The sequence below is a fragment of the Narcine bancroftii genome, chromosome 7 (genome assembly GCF_036971445.1).
Source record: "Narcine bancroftii isolate sNarBan1 chromosome 7, sNarBan1.hap1, whole genome shotgun sequence".
Lineage (NCBI taxonomy): Eukaryota > Metazoa > Chordata > Chondrichthyes > Torpediniformes > Narcinidae > Narcine > Narcine bancroftii.
This window is the reverse complement of record NC_091475.1, coordinates 2,651,860-2,678,481: the sequence shown is the minus strand read 5'-3', so window position 1 is coordinate 2,678,481 and position 26,622 is coordinate 2,651,860. Positions and strand designations below refer to the sequence as shown.

At 37.5% G+C, this 26,622-nt stretch overlaps 1 protein-coding gene and 1 long non-coding RNA gene across 2 annotated transcripts in view; one reads left to right on the top strand and one right to left on the bottom strand.

Moving 5' to 3' along the window:
* The window catches only part of gpr156 (G protein-coupled receptor 156), a 60,456-nt gene extending 40,104 nt beyond the window's left edge, over positions 1–20,352 (top strand). The window contains exons 5-10 of the mRNA XM_069888485.1: positions 3,604–3,714; positions 5,209–5,334; positions 5,537–5,632; positions 11,324–11,560; positions 15,224–15,385; positions 17,001–20,352. Coding sequence (XP_069744586.1) covers positions 3,604–3,714; positions 5,209–5,334; positions 5,537–5,632; positions 11,324–11,560; positions 15,224–15,385; positions 17,001–18,362 — 2,094 coding nt within the window. The 3' untranslated portion in view covers positions 18,363–20,352. The remainder of the gene's footprint in view (positions 1–3,603; positions 3,715–5,208; positions 5,335–5,536; positions 5,633–11,323; positions 11,561–15,223; positions 15,386–17,000) is intronic.
* LOC138738400 (uncharacterized) lies at positions 15,083–19,396 on the bottom strand. Its single transcript, XR_011341530.1, has 2 exons — positions 19,204–19,396; positions 15,083–15,632 (listed from the first exon to the last, which is right to left on the bottom strand). It is a non-coding gene; the product is annotated as an uncharacterized lncRNA (long non-coding RNA).
* Positions 20,353–26,622: the final 6,270 nt, after the last annotated feature.

The window sequence follows — 26,622 nt, the reverse complement described above, 5'->3', positions numbered from 1 at the left end:
AATTTAATCATAGTGAATTAAAACAATAACAATCATTAGTAAATTAACAAATGTATGCAAAAGCAGCCAAAATCAAAAGAATATAAATCCAGTGAATAAATTAATCTTGCAGGGCATGCATACCAACTGATTAACAAATTCATGAAACCAAACCGTGAGTTTGTTTGGAGAGGAGTCATCTTTGAATTAGGAGCAGGAGGCAGTGTCAGAACTCAAGCACACATTGCCATGAGGAGAGGTAATTGTGTTTGTGGTTGGACAACACAAACAGATACACTGCAGGAGGAAATAATTAGAGCACTGTAGTGGAGAGTGTGGACAGGCGAACACAGAAGTGGAGTGGAGAGGCAACCTGACTAAGAGTTTGGCAAAAAAAACAGGAGCCAAATGTTGGCTGAAGTGAGTAGATAGTCTGGAGTTGGGGGGTAGTTTGATTGGGAAAGAAAGGCAGAGAGGCAAGGAGTGCAGACTCAGCACATTTTGAGGAACCCAATGAGTGGTATTCAAATGGTTTTCACACTAGAACTGCTTCAGGTCAAAAATGAAGACTCGGAGTCATCAAACTGTAAAACACCGAAATCGCCCCTCTCAGCCCACCTCATGCTTGATGGTGTCTCACTGCAGTCCCACTTCCCATGTCTCTCAACTCCTTTCCTATCCAAATACCTTAAATGTAATAGTATCAAAAGGAAAAGGACGCTGACCATATATCCTATCTATGACCCTCAATTTTGTAAGCCTTGATGAGGTCATCAGTCAGTCTACTATGTTGGAATGAGAGTAAACTCAGCCCAATCAATCTCTCCTTATAAGTCCTTCATTCTAGACAATATCCTGATGAGGATATATTCTGCACTCTCTCTAATCTTATCACATTCTTCCTGTCATGTGGCAACCAGAACTGTGCATAATGCTCCATGATGGCCCAACTTTTATTCTCAATATCTCAATATACAGATGCAAGCAGATCAAATGTCTTTTTCACCCCCCTATCCACCTATGTTGCCATGTTCAGGGAGTGATGGGCATTAATGCTTCTCAGGTCACTTTCATGTACCTTGTGAAAAGTATTTTCTTGCACTTGTCTGGGTTAAATTCTATCTTTTACCACTCTACTCAACTTTATGGCTGATTGATCTATGTCCTATCGTATCATTAAACAAACTTTGTTGTCATCTGTGACTCCACCAATTTTTGAGTCAGCAAATTTACTAATCATCTCCTACATTCTCATTCATGTCATTTGTACATATATATATATATATATCATGAACAAAAAAGGTCCTTGTGATATATCGCAATACAAATTTTCAGCAGAATGACACCCATCCACTACTACCCTTTACTTCCTGCCACTAATTTAATTTTGGAACCATTTCACCAACATGCCTTGGATTCCTCAATCAGATTTGAGACGTGACCTTCCCTGTACAAAACTTGACATCTGCTAATCAGTAGCTGGTACTTTTTGGATTAAGACAAAGCATTTCTATTCAGGAGTAACAGGTGGTCAATATAATCAAATCCTTAAATATGATTAGAAAATTTAAAGCTTTATTTCTGCACACTGGAACTATTTGTGTATTTTGAGGGATCAAGTTAAAATTGTTCAAATTTTGGTGTAGTTTTCATAAAGTGATTAGGATCCAACCAGAGGCTTTTTATTCATTGCATAGTGCAATGTCACCATCTAATGGCCAGGGAGTTGCAAGTGCAACACGATCATCCATTAACTTTACAAACTGTCTTTCTTGCACGTGCTTGTTATATATTGTGAACTTATTTTCCATTGCATTTTTTTAGGTGAAAGGTAAGAGTTGTGACTGGGTCATTTACTATGATCATGCATGAAACATAGAAACATAGAAGATAGGAGCAGGAGTAGGTCATTCGACCCTTCGAGCCTGCTCCGCCATTCAACGAGATCATGGCTGATCTTAAAGTTCAGTACCCCGTCCCCTCCTTCTCTCCATAACCTTTAATACCCTTCTACTGAAGAAATAGATCTAATTCCCTCTTCAATAGATTTAATGAACCTGCCTCTACAGCCCTCTGTGGCAATGAATTCCACAGATTCACCACCCCCTGGGTCAAGAAATTCCTCCTGAATAGATATGAATAAGGGAATGAGGCTGGAGATATAATAAACTTTTTAACTGTAAATCTGAACTTTAAAAATCAAATAGATTGGGTTTCTTCTGTGCAGATAATTAAGGGCAAGTGTTTCCTTGGCATTGAGTCATATTAAGCCAGAGTTTAATTTCATTTGTTACTGCTGAATCTGGGTCTGACATCATGACCATCAGCCTGTACTTCTGTCTTTCACTTTCCTTTATCATGGATATGAAAAGGCGGACAGAACTGCACCAAAAACGCACGTAAAAAATGCCAGTGACGTCTTGCAATGAAAATAAAAGTTCATTCTTACATGCCTACTTTTACTTAACTGTCCTACATGTCTTGAAACACAATGCAGTGGAGAGATTAAAATATTCAAGTTCCAAGTACATCAATGACATCACATACAATTATGAGATTCTTTTCCTGCAGGCGAGGCAGAATTCCACTTATTGGTCATGCAAAAAATTGTATTCAACATGATATGTATACATGTAAACAAAGAAATATAAACAAAATGACTGCAATACAGAAAGAAAAACAATAAAATGAGTCCCTGATTGAGTTTGTTGTTGAGGAGTCTGATGGTGGAGGGTAGCAGCTGTTCCTGAACCTGGTGGTGTGAGTCTTGTGGCATCGATACCTCTTTCTTGATGGCAGCCGCGAGAACAGAGCGGGTGCTGGGTGGTGTGGATTCTTGAAGATTGCTGCTGCTCTCCGACAGCTCCCCTGTAGATGTGCTCGATATTAGGGAGGGTTTTTACCTGTGATGTCTTGGGCCGTGTCCACTACCTTTTGCAGGGCTTTATGCTTAATGGTATTGGTGTTCCCATACCAGAATGTGATGCAGCTGGTCAGCACACTTTTCACCACACATCTATAGAAATTTGCCAGTATTTCTGATGTCATACCATGTTCCACAAAATCCTGAGGAAGTGGAGGCACTGACATGCTTTCTTCATGATGCCATTAGTGTGTTGGGTCCAAGATACTCAAAGATAGTGACTAGTGACTCCCAAAAACTTAAATTTTCTCACCCTCTCCATCTCTGATTTCCCCCAATGATCACTGGATCATACACTTATGGTTTTCCTTTTCTAAAGTCAATAGTCATCTCTTTGGTTTTGGTGACATTGAGTTTGAGGCTGTAGTTGGTGCATCATTCAGTCACATTTTCAATCTCCCTCCTGTTTACTGACTCATTGTCCTTTTTTCTACAACCCTGGTATCATCATCAAATTTGTGGACAAAGTTGTTGTCGTTCTGAGCCACACAGTCAGAGGTATATTGCGAGTTGAGCAGGGGGCTTAGAAATGCAGCCCTTATGTGGTACTCTAGTCCTGATGGAGATTGTGGAGGAGATGTTCTTACCAATTGATCTAATATTTCTGTGGTCATGCATTCAAATGTTGTAGTCATTGTTAATGTAAGCATTGCTAATTTCTGTACATTCTGGTAAATAGAAACCTTTACTTTAAATTACAGATTCGCATATGGACACTGTGCATAGGGACCTCTTTGATATTTGGACCCATACTGGGGAAGACCTGGCGCTTACATAATGTTTTCACTCAACGAATCCCTGAGAAGAGAGTGGTAAGCAACCAAGTGAGCTCTCATGTCCCAGATTAGATTGAAACTTTTGTTACAGCAAGGAGGACAATTATAACTAAAATTTAGATTTAATGGCTTAATGTACAATGTTAATGGGGGGGGGGGTGGAAAGGGGGGATGAACTGTGCCAGTAAGCGCAAGGGGAGTCTTGCTATTTCTGTGACGGCCATAACAATTGAAATTAAAGAAACACAGAACATTATTTTTTACCCCAACCTCAACTTGCTGGCCAGAGAATAACAAACTAGTTCCTCTGTGCTTTGATTCCTGTGTTTCTAATACTGAATCAAAGTGGTGCCATTAATAGGGACCAATTGTCAATAATTAAATAGGCACGGATTGTGATTAGCGCCTGCACACTGTATTAGGTGTTATCTACAAATCCTAAAAGGATAAAAAATTATATAGTGTTTGATGAAAATTTACTAACAACTTCTGAGAATTCAACATATTTCAAAACTGAGTGAAATATCTTTGGCAGAGTAAATTGCCATTTCCTGCTGGCCATTTCCTGTGGTCCGTATGTTTTTTTTTCCCTTTTCACTTTTTAAAATCAGAATCAGGTTTATTGTCATGGACATGTGTGACAAAATTTGTTGTTTTGCAGCAACAGTTTTATGCATTACAGGCGCAAGATTGCTATAAATTACAATTTGATAAATACAAGATTTAAAAAATAAAAAAGAGAAACATTTAAGATAGTGTCCTATAGGTTCATCATCCGTTCAGAAATGTGATAGAGGGGAACAAGGTCAAACTGAAGCTGTGAGCCATCTGTACCATCTGCAGAGCCGCTGTGTTTACTCACTGTTTGTCAGTTGTCTAACAAAGGTGAACACTGTGAAAATTATTAGCACCAAACTGCAAATATTGCTATAAATAAGCCTCGTATTTAAGGTTTGGGTTAATTGGTATAGAAAAAGATAAACTGAAGAGGCACTGAAAATATTGTAATTGGCACAGAAGCATTAAAAACTGCAGACTCGTTTGAAGAATATTGGAGAAGGTCATCAACCTGTAACGGGGGCCAGAATGTGCTCCTCTTCATGCAGCACAATTGTCAGGAATACAATGGAAGTCAGATGCAACGCTTGTGATCTGCTGCTCTGTCAGCATTGTTATCTATGTCAGGGCTGTTGTGCTGCACTGAAGGGCTAAGGTTGCTAACATGAAATGTGCAGATAAGATACCTTTAATAAGTTAATTAACACCAAATTAATTTATCAATTAAAAGTATTTGAAAAGCATGCCATCAGGACTGCCTAGGGTGAAGCCTTAAGATCTGTTGCCTGAGGTCTAGTTCCCACTTGGATAATTGCCTGGGACTCCATATGATCCATTAGTTCTGTGCACTGCCTGGACTGCAGAGTACTCCTCACATTTTGTGCTTTTATTTTAATAATGCTTCTCTTCCTGTAACAAATTGTGCTTTCATGCTTTTGAGATGTCATGAATCAAATTGGGTTTGTCTTTCAGATCATCAAAGACATTCAGTTACTGGGGCTGGTTGCTGGAGCAATTGGCTTGGATATACTGATTCTGGTTACATGGAGCATTGCTGATCCACCGGAGTGTATGCAATCCTTAAATGCAGAAATGAGGGTAAAAGAAAATTAATTTTGGTGCTTAGAAAAAGGGCTTTAAAATTGTATTGTAATTCTGATGCTTTCAATTCTTCATTAAAATGAAAGGAAAAGTCAAATGTAAAACAATTTAATTTACTGAGTCGGTCTCCAATAGTATTGCACGGGCAGAAAGGAAACCAAATAAGTCTTTCTTTTCCGGATGTTTTCTCATTCCACAGGCAATTAAAAATGATCGATCTTACTCCATGACAATGATGAAATGTTGCATTTCTCATTACACAGATATCTGGATTATTCTCATTTCACTTCTAAAGGTAAGAATTTTTCTTTTTCCATTTAGGTGTGAGGAACGAGGCTAGGTAAAGAGGAGATTGAGCTAGAAATATAACCTGAAAATACTGTAAATGTTCAGTAGGAGAGGTTGCATCTATGGAGACAGCAACAGTGTTAAAGTTACAGTGAAATAATCTTTGGATGCTTTTGGATACCCTGACAAGACAGGTTATTGAGCTACTCTCCCATCAATTATTTTAACAAGTAAGTGGCTTCCTAGGGCATTCAGCCGACAGCGACCTGTGTCACACATAGGGCAGGTTCACTGGGGCTGGCATGTTTTCGCTGCTGAAGTACACAGGGTACCATTTGGAGTTTTATGAAAATTTATTTTTCTACTTCCAGCTCATGATCCTGAATTTGCTCAGCTTTGCTGTACGTCATCAATAAAATGTACATCACCACAATTTGCTACTCTGATCTAATAACTACATCCTGATTTGTATCTTTGATAGGTCTTGTAATTCTGTCATACTTACTCAGTTTAATTTTTTTCAGTTCATTTTGTAGTACAACTAAAATCCACAATATCGCATTGTAATTGTTTGCACCATGACAGAGTTGACATCCACCAAGGTGGTTCTGATTTCGTGACCACTTTGCACAAAGTCCTTGGGGTGATTCTGAGTTACCAAATACCTGTCACTTTATTTCCCCTTTCATCTCCATGATGACCTATCTGTCTTTGGTTTCGGATATTAGTAAGCCTAAAATAAACTTGAGAAAAGTACTTCATCTTCTGACACTAGAGGTGCTTGGACTCAACAATGAGTTCAACAGTTTCATATAGCCAACTATTCCTCTTTGTGTCTGAATTATCCAGTCCTGATGAAATGCCAATAACATGAAATGTTAAACCTTATTCTCTTTCTTTCTTTCTGCTGAAACCAGCTGATCTGCTATAATTTGTCAGCATTTTCACTTTTTATTTAGGATTTCCAGAATTTGCAGTGCTTTGATTTTTTCCATTGGATATGTAACTGATGCAGAAGTCACACATGACATAACTAAAACTGGTATACTACTTTTCATCAAACTTCCTAAAGCCTTTGATATGTTGAGACCAATCTATTTTAACTTGTCTTAGTCTTACCAATTTTTTCTCTGTGGTGTTTACCAGATTCTACCTATAATAGGCCAATGTTATTGCATCTGGTTTCACTCTTTTCTGAACTCATGCACCTTAGCCCTCTCCAAACATTCAACCAAATGTTCCTCTCTTAGTGTCTCACTTTTTTCTACACCCATGACTGTGTGGCTAAGGTCAATTCAAATGTCACCTACAAATTTTTCGATGACGCCATCAGCAGATTAACAAATGGCAATGAGGAAGTGTACAGGAGTAACATAGATCAACCAGTTGAGTTGCTGTAATATCAACAGCCGTGCACTCAACTTTAGCTAAACTAAGGAATTGATTGTGGACTTCAGGAAGGGGAAACTAGGAGAACACAAACCAGTCCACATCAAGAGGTCAGCAGTGAATTCTTGGGTGTCAACATCTCTGCAGATCTATCCTGAGGCCATCACGAAGAAGGCTCACCAGTGGCTATATTTTAGTTAGGGGTTTGAGGCCATTTGGTATGGCACCAAAGACTTGCAAATTTCTACTGGTGTACGTACCATGGAGAACAATCTGACTGGTTGCATCACTGTCTGATATGGAGGCGCTGATGCACAGGACAGGAAAAGGCTATAGAGGGTTGTAAACTCGGCCAGTACCTTCATGAGCATTAGTCTTCATTCCAATAAGGACATCTTTAAGAGACAATGTCTCAAGAGTGCAGCCTCCATCACTGAGCACCCTCACCACCCAGACCATGCTCTTTTCTCACTGTTACCATTGGGAAGGCGGTACATGAGCCTGAAGACACAAATCCATTGTTACAAAAATAGCTTCTTCCCCTCCACCAAAAGATTTATTTTTTCACACAAATTATTTATTTTTAAATATTGCATTTATGGAACTGTAACATATAGTAATTTTTCACCTATAATGCACAATACTATTATCACAAAACAACAAATTTTGTGATACATTCATGACAATAAACATGATTGATTCCTCTCAGGAGCTCCTTAACAAAGCAGTAAAATTCCACCTCCTATCTCCATTGGCATCTTATCCCAATGGGCACACCATCGCTTAGCAGATAAAACTCTAATTCTTCATTCTAAACCTCTGACAACCAGTCATTTTTGATGAGCTAACAATGCTCCCATTTCCTTTTTATCTGAATCTTGGTGGGATTTCCAATCATGTGATTTTGGTTTGTTCCAAAGGATTACGAAATAGCTTAGTTTATTGGTTCATTAAATGTTTTTTTTAGATATAAATGATATTTTTCTGTCGTCAGTTTTCATACTTAACTTCCGAAGTGGCTGTTCACACAAAATTACCCTGTGTACTGATATTGCCACATGCTTAGACTAAATACCTGACGTGCAGTACTTATGTAGGCTGGTCGCGAGTCAATGTCGCCCGTTACGTCGTTTTCATTAGGCCATTGTTGCAGACCGCCTGCAGTTCAGTTTAGTCCGCAAGCAGCCCACAATAATGTCTAGGGGTGCTGCAAGTAAAATTTCAGAACAGGAATTAGTCCCTCATTTCTGTGGCCTTCTGGGAATTTGGGAATAATTTCCCAGCGGCGGTGTAAAAAAAAATTTAAAAAACCCAAAACAAAACATAATTGACAGTCACTATAAATATCACAATGTAATCATACAAAACAAACAGAAGGCACATAACAAATGGAATAAGGTAGCTGAAGAGGAGAGGAGCACTTGGTTTTGGCACAAACAGTATTGGTAGTTTTCATCTTGGTCATCTTTCAAACGCATCAGGATATCAAGCCAAAATTTGCATGGGCCTGCCCCAAAGCATATCTTCTTCCTTTTGTTCCTTCCTCCTTATTCTGCTCTTAACTGTCTGCATTTCATTTTAGGGACAAAGAAAACCCCTAAATCATTCACTGATTTTGATGTATTTGGATATGTGAATTGAAGGTGTGAGAAGACCAGTTTAAAAAAAAATAATAAAAAATTTAAAAGATCAACTTTTCTTTGCCTATGGACTTCCTAGTAAAACTTTACTACTAGTGTGGCTATCTAGCTAATATCTGCAGTTAGTTAAATAAAATGGTCTCAACACCAACCTCAAACTTTTGTCAATTCTACTATGCCACAGCATGCCCGGTTTTACCAATAACTTCTGGAAAGAACATGCATTGAATCTTCCAAGGACATGCTGACCAAACTATGATAACTGGTTAGGACAACCAGGTTATAACATAGCATGCATAGAAATGTGTAAAAGAAAAGGAGCCTCAATGCAGAGGTAGATCTCAGAAACCTGTGTAAATTTTATTTATTGTAAATCTATTCAATCTTGGTACAATACTATTTCTTAGTGAGAAATTCAAAAGCATTAGTGTGCAAAGAGATCTCACTGTGCTGCTACATAGTAGGAACAGCAAGTAATTAGGAAGGCAAATGATACATTAGGATTACAAGAATGTTACAAGAGTATACAAAGATAAAGGTTTGACTGCAATCATACAGGAGTTTTATGAAACTCCTACCATGGAGTTTTAAGTTTTGGTCTCCACATTTTGGAGATGGTGATGCACAAGTTCACAAGATTGAATTGCTAAGGTAAGAGATTGTCCTCGGTTGGGAAGGTAGCGCCAGAAGGACAGACTGAATAGGATTGGTGCATATTTGGTGAAAGTAAAAGGAATGAGAAGTGATCACGACTGAAATACACGGGATTCCTCTAGATGGACCTCTTGGACTTGTGGGTAAAGTCTTGGGATAAGCAGTTGCCATTTAAGATTTTGATAAGAAATTTTGTGACTCAGAATGTTGTGAATCTAGGATTACTCCAGAAAACAGATATTCAGCCATTGAGGATAATAAAGATGAAATCAACAGATTTTGGGGCTTTGAAAAAACAAAGAGAATGGGGTTGATCAACAAAATGGAATGGAGGAAAAGAAACAGAGCAATAACCTTACTTGGACGGTGGTGCATCAAAGTCATTGTCATCTTTCCAAACTATCAGTTATGTATCATGTCGATTGCTGATTCGTGCTTAATTGAATGCTCACAATGTTGACATCAAGTTTAAGCTAAATTTCGGTCTCCCATATCTCCCCTTTCACGAAGATGACCTATGCCCACGCACATGTCTCTTATTAGCTTGCTTCTAAGACTTCTATCCAAGCCTTGTCACCTTCACACAAATAATTAAGTGCCCTTCGACCAATTTACCATCCTTAAATCTGTAAAATGCAGTCCAGTCAAAACTTTGCCATTAATAAAGACACTACCCATTTCTCTGTTGTAGGTCTATCGCTTACTCTGGGCTCAGCATGTACAATTTTCATCCTTTTTTTTTTAAACTTCATCCACAGCCTCTCCCTTTCTCCACCACCCTGTCTAAATATTAGGCTATCTCATTTCTGGGTGTCAGTGTACAAACTCAGTCCCTTCATCTCAGAAATGACAACAGTGCCTTAGAAGCTTAATTCAATGGGTAATGTATAGAATCTCTGTTGGGTATTCAAACTTCTATTGGTTATCCCCCTAACTTTCAGAATCTCCTCATTATCTCTTTCTTTGACTCCAAACTTATTTCTGATAAAAGTCTCAGCCAGAGGCACATATGAAACTGCAGATGCTGGAATGTGAAGCTAAACATAACCTGCTGAAGGACCTCAGTGAATTGAGCAGCATCAGAGACACTCTTAATAAAGCATTTAGTCTCGAAATGTCGACCCTTCTTTTTCTCCCACTGATGTTACTTTGTCTGCTGAATTTCTCCAGCAGCTTGTTTAGATTTCAGATTTATTGTCAGAATACATGATATCACATAACACCCTGAGATTTTTTTTCTTGCAGGCGAAGCAGAATTTCCATTTATTGCTAGTGCAAAATAAAAACCTGTACACAAGTAAACAGACTGACTGCAGTGAAAGAGTCCTAAATTGAGTTTGTTGTTGAGGAGTCTGAGCGTGCAGCTGTTCTTGTACCTGGCGGTGCAAGCCTTGTGGCGCCTATACCTCTTTCCTGATGGTAGCAGCGAGAACAGAACATGTGCTGGGTAGTGTGGATCTTGATGATTGCTGCTGCTCTCTGACGGAAATATTCCTTGTAGATGTTCTCGATGGTGGGGAGGGTTTTGCCTCAGTCCACTACCTTTGGCAGGGCTTCAAATAGCTCAGGGCTTTAGCTTCAGAATCCTCATCCAATTGTTTTTGGAAGATTTAATGCATGAAAGACATTATAAAAACATAATTGCTCTGTTACCAATAAATGTTCTAGTTCTCATAATTGGTGGCAGGTCTCCAGTGATTGCTCCATTTCATACTCCTGCCACTTATCACATAAAAGGTCACTTTGTGCTGTTACCTCAGGCTAACATTTCCTGTGCATGAATATTTCTGCATATGTTCTTATAATGTTTCATCAAATTTGCCTCCTGCTCATCGATATACTTACTGTCTAGCATTTGAACTGGTAATATGGAGCATGAGGCTCCTTCCCATTAGGATAACTTTTTATTTGCTCCACCCAGATGTAGTTCTAATAGGTTTTTATTATTTTATATTATTAGGTTCTGAGAGAACTGTTACATGTTTTCTGACAACAACTTATTCACTTTTATACAGGGAAGTCTTCTGCTCTATGGTACATATCTAGCTGGTTTAACTAGCAATGTCAGTTCTCCCCCTGTAAATCAGACCACCACCATCATGGTGGGAGTTTACTTGGTCATGTTCACTGCAGGAATAATCATTCCCATGATCAGATTCTTGGATTCCTGGCCCAACCTAACCTATGGAATTACCACTGGTGGAATTTTTGTGTGTACATCAACAATCAACTGTCTTATCTTCATTCCACAGGTAAGAAAAAAATGTAAAAAGAGAAGTAAATTATGCAGTATTGGCACCTTAAGCAATAAAAAATTAGCTATGGTGGATCATTATTCATCTTTTGTGTTTCTCCTTCATTCTCCAAGTATTGAATAGAGTTGAAATTGCTTGGTTCAAATCTGTAAACATTGCTATCATTTCTGCTTCGGGAACAACTTCCGCTGGCACATTCCAGGTAACTACCACTCTGTGCATAGAAAAAATTGCGTTACCAATCTCTTTTTAAATTTTCTCCTTTTCACCTTAAATCTATGCTTTCTAGTATATGGCATTCACACCCTAGGAAAAAGTACCTGACTACCTGGGTGGCACGGTTAGCGCCACTCTGTTACAGTACCAGCAACCGGGTTCAAATCCTGCGCAGACTGTAAGGAGTTTCTAGGTACTCCCTGTGTCTGCGTGGGTTTTCCCCGGAGATTCTGGTTTCCTCCTATCATTCAAAACATCCTGGCGGTTGTAGGTTAATTGGGAGGCATGGGCTTGTGGGCCGAAAGGGCCTATTACTCTCGATTTCCCCTCATAGTTTTAAAACTTTTCTTAGGTCTCACTTCATCCTCTAATGCTTCAGAGAAAACAATCCATTTGTCTAATGTTGCAACCCAGGCAACTTCCCAGTGAGTCTCTTCAGCATGCTCTTCAAAGCCTCCACAAACTTCCTACAGTGTGGTGACCAGAACTGCACACAATACTCCAAATATGGCCTAACCAACTTTTTTTTTTTTACAGCTGCAAGATGATGTCCAAACTTTTATACTTAATGCCTTGACCAATGAAAGCAAGTGTGATGTGCTCCTTCTTTAACAACCTGTCCACTTGTTTTGCCACTTTTGGGGAGCTGTGAACTTGCACCCAAGATCACTTTGCACGTCAATACTCCGAAGGGCCCTGCCATTTACTGTATACTTTCTCTTGCATTTGACCTCCCAAGATACAAATATGATTAGATTAAATGGTACCTAAACTTTCTTTTTTTAACTTGATTCCGAATCTAAGCTAAATTGATCTTGGACTTCAGTTTCGTCATAGTGATGTGCGGATTTAAACAGAATAACTTCCAGATGCAACCTAGTTGTGCTGTCACAGCTGGTCATATATGTGATTTCTGGAAGTTGGTACCTGCCTGTCTTTTTGAATTGTAAAATATATCGACATAATTTAAAAAAAGTTTTACAGCAATGAATCAAAACGTTTGTCTGTAACAAACCAAAAGTGGAATTCACTGCTGCATACATTATATTAGAAATCAAATGTTAACCACGTCAAATTTTGTGTGCTTATATAATTATCTATCTGCTTACAGGAGACTAGAGTCTGAAGCAAAAAACAAACTGCTGGAGGAACTCAGTGGATTAGGGCAGCATCTGTGAAAGGAAAGAGACAGTTTGACATTTCATGTCGAGAGCCTTTATGAGATGCTGCCTGATCTATTGAGTTTCTCCAACATTTTGTTTTTAACTGCAATTAAAATTAACTTTCTCAGACAGGTATTTAAATACAACTTTGCACTGTCCCACATATTTGTTTTTGGCAAAGTCTGATATTCCATTTTTATTTCATCCACATTTCATGTGTTTAAAAATCTTGGTATGTGCAAATAAGTGGACATGATAGTACCAAACCTCCTGGCAGGCCCTGTTAACACTTCAACTCTGGATTGGAATCCTGTAGTGAAGTTGAGGTTAGCCGAGATTCCCTACGATCCCATGCAAGGATAAAACTGGCACAAGAACTGAGAGTTCATTGATTTCATTTGGGGTTGAAAGTTGCTGGGAAGAGTAAGGCATTTTTTTCAATTATTTTTTGTTTTGAATGATTTGTAAGTGGTTTAAGTGTTTTAGTTTGTATTTCCTTTAAAATATTAGTTTTTCATTTTTAATGCAAATAGTTCTGAATGTGAGGCACATTCTAAAACATTTTAAAACTCCAAAATCCTTGAATAGATGGGGAGGCTGGAGATGGGAGTTTGTCAGCAGTCAAAAGTTCCAAGAGTACTTGAGTGTACGTGGCATACTTCAGTCTGCTCCAGAACACTCCACTGTATCATTTCAGGCCCTGTTGCTATTCAGCATCTCATTGCTCAACTCCAGAACGAGCAGATTTTGCCTTTAGAGTCTGTTGAGATGAGATAATTTAGGTGATGGGCCACAGTACAATCCTAACCTAAGCACACAAGTTGGGTGTTTCTACAGCCGAAAGAGTATCTCTATTTTTCTCAGTTGCTATTGGCTTTGATTGATGCTCAATTCTCTGGTAGTTTTGCCTATCTATTTCATTCTAGACAGGCTTATTAGCAAAAGTTGGAGCATTTTTTCACTAACCAGCTAATTTTCATGCAGTCCTTAAAGAACTTCAGAATAATTTCATTCACATAATCATGGGACCATCAATTTATCTACTCTTTCTCTTCTGTACAAGATTATTATTTTGACAAGTTAAAGGTAACAAGGTAAGATGCTTCATTAAAAGCAATTGGGGTTTTTTTATACTAAATAGCATTATATTTTAACACTAAACAAAGAATAGTTTTTCCATCCAGTTTAGTATCAGAAAATTGAGAGTGTCAAAACATGTTGAATAGATGAACAAATTATATTGATCAATTCAAGGCACGTAGGAGAAATATATAAAAAGGAAGAAACAGTGAAATAGCATTTATTTTCAAATAGCATCGCAAGTTCTTTCACAGGAGCATTACTGGACAAAATTTGACACTGATCTCCACAAGGTGTTTGGTCAAAAAGGTACATCTTAGGAACTGATCTAACAAAAAAAGAGAGGAAGTGAAGCAGTACAAATCTGGCAAGTTTACAGACCTTGGGGCCTTGGCAGTTGAAGGCACAGTTAAATTTGGGGCTCAGTGAGAGACATGAAATGGGATAGTACAGACATTCATAAGGATTGTAGAGAGACAAGGTCAAGAATCCATTTGAAAGTGATGAGAATTTTTTTTTTATAAATCAAATTGTTTGTGAGCCAAATAGATTAACAATTTGTAAGTGATGAATGAATGACATAGTCAGATTTATACCACAGGGAGAAGATTTTTGGTTGATCTTGAAGAGTGCAGATAGAGGGATAAAAATCAGAAAATGCTGCCGATACTTAGTAGGTCAGGCAACATTAGAGAGAATTAACATTTAAGGTTGTTGGTAGACAGTGAGAGTGGTTAAGAGCACTTTGGAAATCTGGAAGGAACAAAAAACATGATGATTTCAGTAGCAGATGAGTTGAGACAGGGAGATGGTTGGGAAATTTTACATGCAAGATGGGTCAAATCTCGCACGGATTTCTGAACTGCAATTCCTTGTAGTCAAAGTTGAAAACCTAACCATGTATGCATTGCTCTCTAGAGTGTAATAAAGATCATTTTTAGCTGAAGATCTTGTTTATAATTTTCTCAGGACAAGGAATCACATTTTTATTTCCTACATGGACAATATGTAACTGTGGACTTGAACTGAATTTATTGATCTCACAGACATTGAAACATGCTCAAGTTTCTGCCACTTTATTATTGTTTCATTCATCCATAGATCCATTAGAACAGATAATTATTTTTTTCTTTTGACAGGCTTCATGGGTAGATTCCCCTGAAATGCAACAAACACAAATAAAGCTGTGCTTTCTTAACAGGTTAGAGAGTGGAAGAAATTTGATGAAGAATTCAACCATACTCCTAGTCAAATGTCCAAATATTTCAATAGTCCAAGCAAGACTTTTCATTCGATGTACAGTGATGAACAGATCTACCACTTGCTTGGAGAGAATAACTCCATGAAACGTCTTCTCACTGAGGTAGCATGGTTTCAAACTGATTAATCCAAATGTTGATATGTTAAAAAGAGCCATTAAACTTGTAAGGCACAAATCTGCGGGAAATGCCCTCTTCAACTGGGCTGAGAAATCAGATCTATTCAGATGTTCAATGTTGTAGATTACTCTTAATGATGTCCTAATGTTTGGTTATTCAAATTGATTACAAGCAAATTAAAGAGTAAATTTTGATTCCAATAACTAGCCAGTTGTAGATCAGCTGAGCACCCTAGAGAGGCAAGTGGAACAAGGTTGTATGATCATTGGATAATACAGGAAATCCAAAATTGCACTCAGAATGTACATTGATGAATTATGATAATGACTGGCACTTGTTTCCTGAAAGTTCATCTTCGTAAAAGTTATCCATGACTTTTGTTTAAACTTCTTGCTAAGAAATGCAGTCTTGGCTAAAATTAATTAATAATAGAGAATTGGTAATTTCAAGCCATGGGATGCTTCCTCTCCAAGCTGCTCTATTATGAGCCCAGAAGACCCCAAAACATGGCAGCAACAGAAATTCACCAAGACAAACGGTTACTTAAACATGAAAACAGGATCAAACTTTATCTTTATTACTATTAACTTAACCTAACATAATCCCCTTCTAATTTTAAGTGCACGTATATGTAATGTGTATACAAGTTCAGATAAGTTCTTTGATTCACAGTCCAATCTCACTTCTCACTCCTCCAAGTTCACTGGTTGCAGGCAATTCTTAAACTGTGTATAGAATTGAACATTTATGAATTTCACCAGGCTTTGGTGCTTGAAAGGTAAATGGTAACCACTCAGAAAGGTTCTTGTCAGTTTTCAGAGAGAGATTTGTTGGTTGCTGGACACAAACTGATGCCTTCTAATCAGCCACGTCAGTGTCTTGTCGAAGAAACTTGCCCCATCAAGTCTTTCCAGATGATAACCTCTTTCTTTTAGGTAACCAGAGTCCTCTCCTCTTGTAAGGACCACAAGGGCTTTAACCAGGCTGAACTAAGAACTCAAAACCCATCCTCAAAATGGGGCTTCTCCCAGTTTGTCCTGTTCCAGTCCCAGCTGCTGCTACCGAACTCTAGAACTATAGAACTGAATTCTCTCTCTCCCTCATTTTCTCTTTCTGAGAAAAGCCTGTTTGTTCTCTGTCTGCAGGCAAAACCACATGACCCCCTTAGAACAGCCAATTGCACTCAGACAGACTCTGGGTCCAAACCTAATCCTCCAAATTCTTTCATCTGTTGCTTTCCAAAACAACAATCCATTTGTGAAGTCCCGATAGGCCCTCTTCAAAGTCTTTGCAAAGGCACTCAGAGCCAGCCTGTCTGGCTTGAGCAGAGATCCAGTATTTTAAATGCCACAGTTTATCTCCTTTAAAATGTATCTATATACAATATAAAATGCAACATAATCTGTCACAGTACACAGATAAATTAGACAATGCACTCTCATTATTACTTAGTTCAGGCATTGTAAAGAATAGAATAATCTGTTTGTTAGATTGCCTCCCATTTATTATTGACACTTGTTAATGAAGTCAAATGGGATTTTAAAAATGTTTGCATTAAACCTTTAATTTAGCTATTAATAATTTGTTTCTCTCCCACAGAAAGATGCAACAATTGAATGTTTGCAGGAGCAGGTTAATAATGTGAAGGAAAGTTTGATGTATTTAATGGCACCGGAATGCATTGATGACATTCCTAATTCACAATCCAGCACTGCCTGCTCTCCTTTGTTAAGTACTGAAGTCAAGTGTCCCAACACACCAACAGAAGATCCACTGATTGCAGAGTCAGTTATACTGAAGAATCAAGATCATAGTTCTGGATCAAAGCAAAACATTAAATCTGTGTCACTGCACAGTAATGTTGGACAAATCTTACATGACACCAAGATTTGCCCAGAAACAGTTTTGTATTCTCAGAAGGGGCTAGAAATCTTAAGAGATTCTCAAAGTGCTTCTAAGAACCATCCAAGACCACCAACAAATTCTGAGAATATTAGAGGATCTTTTCAAAAGTCAGTTGATGGCATGAAAATAAACTTAGAAATTCAGAGCCACCTGGACAATCACACAAAAAGCATCCAGGATCAAACAAATGAAATGCTAGCCTCTTCTACAATCCAACTACCAGTTGAAAAACCTTCCATACAGCCCCCAGTAAGAGAGATCACAAACAAGTTTGTGAACAGTGAGAAGCTACAAGAGCTTTTGCAAGAGTTGAACATTAATGCTGTAAACACAATCTATTCAGCAGATAGAGCAAGACCAACTCAGGACCTTGAACAGTGTGCTGGGACCAAGTGGTGGAAACATCACTGTCACAACAGTTCTCCATATACGATGAGGCAAAGGAGACCATCTTGTTATTCAAAAAGAGATTTACCCCTTCCATACCATTTCCAACATTCAACATCTCGACATGCAAAATATATCAATGAAGAATCAAATAGGGATACAATAAAATCACTACCTGTCGACCACTGTCAATTTCAAAGGGCTCACCATAAAATATTGGCAGATAAAAATGAGCCCTCCAGTCTACCAATTTTACAATCAGTGAAGAAAATACAAATGCAGCCTAACAGCTGTCAAATGTCTCAAAAAATAGAGCAAAGAGATGGATATGTCCATTCCCTGACTTCAGCAGGAGAATGTAATATCAAATCCTATTCAGGCTTGAAAAGATACTTGTCCTTGAAAGAAACTGAAAGAGTTAGTGAAAAGGGATCTTCAGAAATATACCAGTATGATTATTCAGACTCCGTATCAAGTAGCTCAGATGAAACCTTTTGCTGTTACCATAGCTCATGTTGTGAAGTGTGTTGTCAGACCTCGTGCGCTTCTAGTACTTCAGAAACATCAGACAGTGAGGAATGTAATGCATCATTCAACTGGTCACAGAAACATTTTCATCACCATCCAATTGTTAATTTTAAAGAGGACTTAAAACCTACTTTTGTATGACCTTTTCAAAAATCTTACAATGTTTTCAAATCCACCAGTTTGTTGTCTTTCAAAGGATGGTCTTGGTTTGTTGAAATAATTTTGCTTGTTATCATTAATAGAGTTTATATAATTAAAGTAAGGTCATTCATTGGGGTTTCTGGTTAGGAGGTCATTGTCCTTTATGTAATAAAGAATCATCAGGAAGATTATTTTTGTGTACACGAATATTGATACACAAGCCACAAGTAATACAAAATGATGATCCTAAACAATTATTGCAGAAAGTGTACATCTATCTCTCAGCACCAATTCTATTCTCAAAATGTTTTGAATTGAAAATTGTTTTGTTTCAGAAACAGAAAGCATATTTTACATAACAATGACTACTTTCTTTTCATTGGATTTCAAGTACAAGTTCAGCCAGCAGTTATAGAAAAATAAAAGAACTACAGGAACAAACACAGTGAACATCAACTCTCTAAGTTTTAAGATGTGTTCTTTGAAATGTTCCTCCACTGCACACACAGATGAATACAACTTCCCTCTAAAGTTGTTTACCTGTTGAATATATAGAAAAAGGACCACCAGTTTTCCTATTGCATGGCCAGACATAGATATAAAATTGGACAAGAGCCATGTGGCCAAAGTAAAATATTATTCTAGTGCCTAAAATGCATAGTGTTTGAAATTCAATCTAAAACTTAAAAATCTTTAGAATATATTCTTCACTATAAATTAAATACCATCCTCAATTTCTGTTAGTTTAGAATATACCAGAACATTGACTTCTCTATAAATAGAGAATTATGAATTAGAATGAAACATTTATGAATAATAACTGTCCGATTTCAAGGCTTACCATATATGAATTATTAATCAGAAACCCTAGTAGTACGACTGTGACTGAATCGGTGCCAATTGTTTTCCCAGAGTTCTCGACTCTAATGTTTCCCATGCCTCCTTTCAATTGTTCAGTTTCAAACATTTGTGTGATTTAGTTTTAAATTTGAATGGGCTTTTTCTTTTTGTTAATGATCTCTCCCCTGTTGATTTGCCTGGAAAACAAGTTATCATTAGTTGCCTTCCGTAAGATAAACTCTCTATTAAAATAACCAACTTCTGTTGCTTTAACTAAAACGCAGCTTCTCTGGGCTTTTTGTAAAACTAGAATCGTTTATTCCTTGTATAATAGTTTCACTAATACTCAAACTCAATTAGATTTTGTATAAATTGATCATAGCATTTTTACTTTTATGTTCAATGGAGATTAATATTCAATGTTGGAACATCATACATACAGCAAAAGAATGAACTTCGTGAAAATTGGGGCAGCTACTTTGCCACCTCTCACTTTGCACATGACCCCAATTAGTGAGCATGCAAAGCCCTCAAAACTATTGGTTACCAAAGATTTTAATGCTATATCTCTATTCAAAGGTGCTTTTGTATCAGCTATGTATTTCCAGTATTGTTTGCTTCAGATTACCTGCATACAAAATATTTAGTAGTAGCCACAAAATTGTGTCTTAGTCAATTTCTGTCGATGGTATCCTTTTGTAATAGTGATGTCATTGCAACACATTTTTAAAAAATCACGAGATGCTCCTTGTTCTTTTACTTTACGCATTCCAAATCTCGCTTTCACGGTCTTTCTCCAAAAATGATCCCACCCATTTTTCTGCATTGAATTGCATTAGTGATCAATACTTCTGCTTTCTACTCTCCTATTTTCTTTATCCATATTTTGATCATCATCTTTGATATACTTATTTTGCACCTTTTACATAAATTTAAATAAACAGAAAATGAAAGAGTCACCGGACTATGGGAAAAGACCAACATAAATACAAAAAAAATTGAAACATCACACAAATTATTTTGTACTTGGCTGGGAAAAAAAATGAAGTTTACATTGTTTTAAATTATTTTCATTAATAAATGTTAGTTTTTTAAAAATGTTTTGTGTTTGCGGCCTGATAATCAGTGGATAGCAGCAGTGACTCGTTACAATAGCATAAAGAGGTGAATAATTTATGTACATAAAATTGAATATTCCAACAGTTCAGTCAAAGTTTGTTTTTTAATACAAGTTATGTTGTTAAAATACATGAAAACAAAGTTCATTGAAAAAAACTAATACAAATGTTAATACTAGTGAGTATGGAAAACAGTCTGCAATGGACTCCTACTGAGATTCTCTACCATCCAATAATGGTGTTGGAGAAGAGGTTTTTTTTATATCTATCCCTCTCCTATGAACAATTCAATATAGTTTTCATTCAAGTAACTTTTTAATCTATCTCTACCTCAAATATATACTCCACCACCCATTGGGACTGGGCAGAATTACAAAGTTTCACTAGCCTCGGACATAAAATTTCTGTGCACTTCCTTTTTAAATGGTACTCTCCCACTGATTAAACAAGAGCTGCACGGGAGACTGTCCAACAAGCATCTTCAGCTATCTGCAGGAAAATAGCCTTCAACAGCCTTGCTGAGGTCACTGAGGTATTGGAGGTTCAAGAACAACAAAGGCATGTCAAAGACTAGCACTAAGAAAATGTGACTTTTGGGAATGATTTGATTTAAGACTACAAGAGTTGGGAGCAGAATTCAGCCATTCAGTCAATCAGTTTAAGTTTGAATATTAATTTTGTGTTTTTAAAAAAAATGGGGTCAAGCAGATGTGATGGCCAGAAAAATACCAGATTCACATCTGGTATTATTTATTCATAGTCTAATGAGTTGTTTGGGACAATTTGGCCACAAAGGTGCCATTTTCTCTCCTGTTCCTTTTTAGTGAAATGTACAAAACTCCTGATGGATTTGTGGGTAGATGCAGGGACGGTGCTGCCCCAGGTCATGGTGTACAGAACCAGGAGTCAGCTTCTGGTCATTCAGGACTGAGCTAAGAATAACTTTCTTCACCACATAGTTGCGAATCTTTAAAACCCTCTCAGCAAGAATGCTGGTTACGAAAGGAGCAAGTGGAAGTTTTCAGTGAAGGCCTTGCTAATCGGCAGCATATTTAAGGGAAACACAAAAGGTACTGATGCTGCGCAGTGAGAAGCTGGAGGTCAGACAGCATGTCCATGGATAGAAATGGATTCATAAAGACTGAGGGTGAAAGACGTTGTGATGTAAAGTGAAGGAAGAGTTATAGGGGTTAACTTAGAAATACAGAGTTGTGAAAACAGAACTGTCAATATTGAGTGGTGGAACAGGCATAAGGGTCCAAACGGCTTTTGGTTTCTTATTGAAAAAAAGGGAGATACAACAGAGAACATATCTGGTGGCTACGGTAAAATCTAATGAATAGAAAGTTGCATGGCATACATTAGACCACCATGAAATTTGGAACAAGTAGATCAGTAGATTCTTTATCAGACTGCAGGTGACTGCATGACATGGTACCTGTACCCAAAAGTTGCTTTCATGGATGGGATGTAAATGAGTTACAGATTCAGTGATAACAGAAATGTAGGAATTTATTCAACAATACAATTAATTATGAGACAACGAAGGGTACAGTCTTGTACACCATTGATTTTTTTTTGTAAAACAAAACCTTGTGTGTTTCCCAGCTGTCTGATGATTATTGAAAATTCTTTGACCTAATAGTTTTTGTAGTGAATAAAATCAGTCAACATTTTTGAATAAGCCACATGATTTAAAAGTTGATTTTTGAATCTAAATCTAAAAGGTATTTTGCTATCCTCTGAATAATTCTAACGAGTTTGTAAATGTTGGGTATAAGCCCGCCCTCTGCTGGACACATCATGATGTCACCCTTCCATATATATAGTCCTGTGTGTCAGTAGCCAGGTTAGTCTAATAGAAAGAAAGGATCACGTCTCTGAGTCTTAATTGTGTGAGTGCATACACAACAGTAAGTCCAACATAATAGTGATCTTGTCATGAATCATGATTTAGCACTGTTCCTTTCATGTACGAGATCAAAGCCAGAAAACAGTCTAGTTCTGTGGCAAATACATAGAGGTATTTATTTGATTTTGCAATTTTCCAATCTTGCCCTCTCCATAACTCAAGACATTTTGCATCATACTTGATTGACAGTCTCCTTTATCATGTTTGGGACAAGGACTTTTGTTTTCTTTATTTGCCCCTGTACTCCAGTTCTACATTTGTAATCAAAAAGTGCACATTCCAGATTTTATTCAAGGCTATTTGGACACATTTTGGTTTGATTATGTAGAAATTACAGCACTTTTTATACATCGTCCCCTCATTTCAAGGCACCATAATATTTGGGACATTTGGCTTCACAGGTGTATGTTTAATTGCTTCATTGGTGTAGGTATAAGAGAGCTTATAAACTTTTGATCACCTTTGAAGTCTGTCATTGCCATTTTTCAACACAAGGCAAAGTTGTGCCAATAACAGTCAAAGAAGCCAACAATGAAGCTGAAAAATAAGAATAAAACTCAGAGACATCACCCAAACTTTAGGATGACCAAGATCAACTGGAACATCATTCAGAAGAAAGAATGTACTGGTGAGCTCAATAACCATAAAGGGATTGGTCCATCAAGGAAGATTCCCATTGTTGATGACAGAAGAATTCTCATCATGAAGAAAAATCCCTAAACGCTTATCCAATAGATCAGGAACATTCTTCAGGAGGCAGGTGTGGATGTACCAATGATCACTGTCTGCAGAAGACTTCCTGAATAGAAATACAGCGGCTACACTACAAGATGCAAACCACGATGTAGACAGCTGCTTTTATTGGCCATCTGCACCCGCAGCAGGCCACTGTACTCACTACGATGGTATTGCGCGTGCATGAGGCCCCACAAAGCATGTTAGTTGAAATGAGATGGAGCTTGGTTGGGGGCTCCCGTTATACATTGTATCGTTGAATTTAACATTAAAGCATTCGTCAGAGGTTGCTGTTTTGTATTGTCTGGTTATTCGATACATCAACAAACACACTAGTTAGCCACAGAAACAGGATGGCCAGATTATAGTTTGCCAAGTAGTATTTAAAAGAGCCTGCTGAATTGTGCAAAACGATCTTGTGGTCAGATAAGACCAAGATTAACTTGTATCAGAGTGATGGCAAAAGCAAAGGGTGGAGGCATAAAGGAACTGCCCAAGATCCAAAACTATCACCTCCTCTGTGAAACCTGGTGGTGGTTGGGTGTAATGGCCTGGGCATGTATGGCTGATACACTTATCTTCATTGATAATGTAACTACTAATGGAAATAGCAAAATGAATTCTGAGGTGTATAGAAACATCTGCTCAAGTTCAAGGAAATGCCTCCAAACTCACTGGACGGCACTTCATCCTATAGCAAGACAACGATCTCAGACATTCTGCTAAAGCAACAAAGGAGTTTTTCCAAAGCCAAGAACTGGAAATTTTATGAATGGCCAAGTCAGTCACCCGATCTAAATCCAATTGAGCATGCCTCCCATATGCTGAAGATAAATCTTATGGGACAAGCCCCCAAAACAAGTAGGAGCTGAAGATGGCTGGAGTAGAGGCCTGGCAGAGCATCACCAGAGAAGATGCTCAGCACCTGGTGATGTCTATGAATCACAAACTTCAAGCAGTCATTCCATGCAAGGGATATGCTACAAAATACTAAGCACAACAGCTTTAATATACATACCATTGCAATGTCCTAAATATTATGGTGCCCTTAAATGAGGGGTCCATGTCAAAAAGTGCTGTAATTTCCTCATGGTCCAACTAAAATGTACATAAATAACTTGGAATAAAATCTGGAATGTACACGTCAATCACATGTGAATTGTTTAATTACATATTTAACACTGAGGAGCACAGAGGCAAATAAATTTAAAAAAATGTTTCTGTTCCAAACATTATGGAGGGCACTGTAACACCATCAATATGCTATTTTCAAACAAATTCTCTGAAAGAATATCAACTTTAAAACAACATAATCCAATTGTTTTAGTGTCTTTACCACCACGGTCCTATTACATAGCTCAGTATCTCTGAATATGTCCATGAAATAAACTCCAGAGTCACAAATGTAATAGAGCCAATGTTTCAGGAATCTATTAAACCACAAAACAATTGGATTGTAGTTAACACATGAAAGCCTTAAACATCATGGGAATGAACAACGTTGAAATCTTTGATTATGTAAAAAGTTACAAAAAATCTAAGTGCAAGAAATTAATGTTATGAAATTAAACTCAATCACAATCTTGTGTATTAATGTAAACCCATTTTGCAATGTTTGAATCAAAACAATTTTCCCAATTCAGTTCATCTAGTTAGTAAGATGCTAATTATTAATGACTAAAATGGTAAAAAAAAACATTTTGTCAAGAAGCAACCAATGACATTATGTAAAATTCTGTATTCTTGAACTCAGTGGTACCCTATTGTGGAGAAATAAATCATGTAGTTTTAATTATTTACATTTAATCCAACTAACTCAGTGAAAATAACACTGGCCTGATTTAGTGCTGCCTGCTGTTCCCCCTCATCTATAGAAGTCAGCTCCTAAAAAGCACAATGAACATACATAAACACCTCAAAGTGTTGGTGCTCAAGGGATCAATATTTTTGGAAAATTCTTACAATAATAGTTGGTTATGATGTTTCAACAAGAAGCACCAGATGGCAATGAGAACCGAGAGCCGATGCCTGTTCCTTTTACTGGTTCACTACAATTCATACACTTGAGAAGGCCAATTACTTGAACTTAGTAATTCTGTGCTTCTTGAGATGTTCATGTCTGAGGTCGATCAGATTTTTCTCTATTATTGATAAACATTCAAAGAGATGGTAGAAAGATGATACTTAGTTCTGATTTTGATCAGATTTAACACAATTGCAAATAAAAAAATGGAATCTATCATCAAGGCTCGTTGAATACCCAATAACTCAAAATTACTTATCTGAATTCTATTACTAGTACAAATAGAAATAAAAATATTCCAAAATATGCATCTGCATAACATTTGACTTTATTTGATTAGCTTGAAATAATATACAAATAGGCAGAATGTTACCATGTATAAATGAATGGAGTCTTAATTCAGAAAGCTCGATTAACTCAACTGGGTCACTGTACAAATTCAATCATATCAGTTTTAATTCCATTAAACAATTAAAATTTAATTTGAAAAATGAATGATTAACATGGATTGTCAGAAGAATCTTTACCGGAAGATGTTGATGTGATTCAATGTACGGTTGAATCTTAACTGACCCTTCAAAATGGCCTCGCAAGGACAATTAGTGAAGGAAAAATAAATCTAACCTTGTCTGGCACCCAAATTCTTTGAACCAAAATGAAAATTTCAAATCATGGTATACTATGGTTTACAAAAGATACTGGTTGCCAAGCAACAATACAGCCAATCTCAATCATCAAGGCCCATGGACATGAATAATTTTCGTCAAAAGAAACAGGAGGCTACAAAGGAACTCAAAATAGTGGTCACTAAAATCATCTTCTGAACATGAATATTTTATCAGAGATCTAACATGAAAGCTTACAGCACCGAAGGACTCAATTCAGGTTACTGTTGCTGTGATGCTTCTCGAGGCTACTAGGTCTCACACATACTTATGAAGAATCACAGATCATTACCAGCACAGAAAACAGGCCCTTTGGCCCTTAAATTCCTTGCCAAACTATTATCGTGCCTTGACCCACTAACCTGCAACCATTCCATATCCCTCCCATCTATGTTCCTGTCTAAATTTATCTTAAATGTTAAAATTGAGCCTGCCTTTAACTGCATTCACCACTGGCAGCTTGTTCCATACTCCTACCACTCTGTAGGTGAAGACACTTTCCCTCTTATTCCCCCTAAACTTCTCTCCTTTCACCCTGAACCCATGTCCTCTGGTTTGTATCTCACCTAACCTCAGTGGAAAAAGCCTACTTGCATTTATTCTTTCTATACCCATCATAATTTTGTAAACCTCTATCAAATCTCCCCTCATTCTTCTATGTCCAGGGAATGATGTCCTAACCTGCTTACCCTTTCCTTGTAACTCAGTTCCTCAAGTCCTGGTAACAACCAAGTAAATCCTCTCTGCACTCTCTCAATTTTATTGATATCTCTCCTGTAGTTCAGCCACACAATACTTCAAATTTGGCCTCACCAATGTCTCATACAACTTCACCATAACATCCCAACTCCCTTACTCAATATTTTGATTTATGAAGCCCCATGTGCCAGAATCTCTCTTTATGACCCTATCTATCTGTGATGCCACTTTCAAGGAATTATGTATCTGTATTCCCAGATTCTTCTGT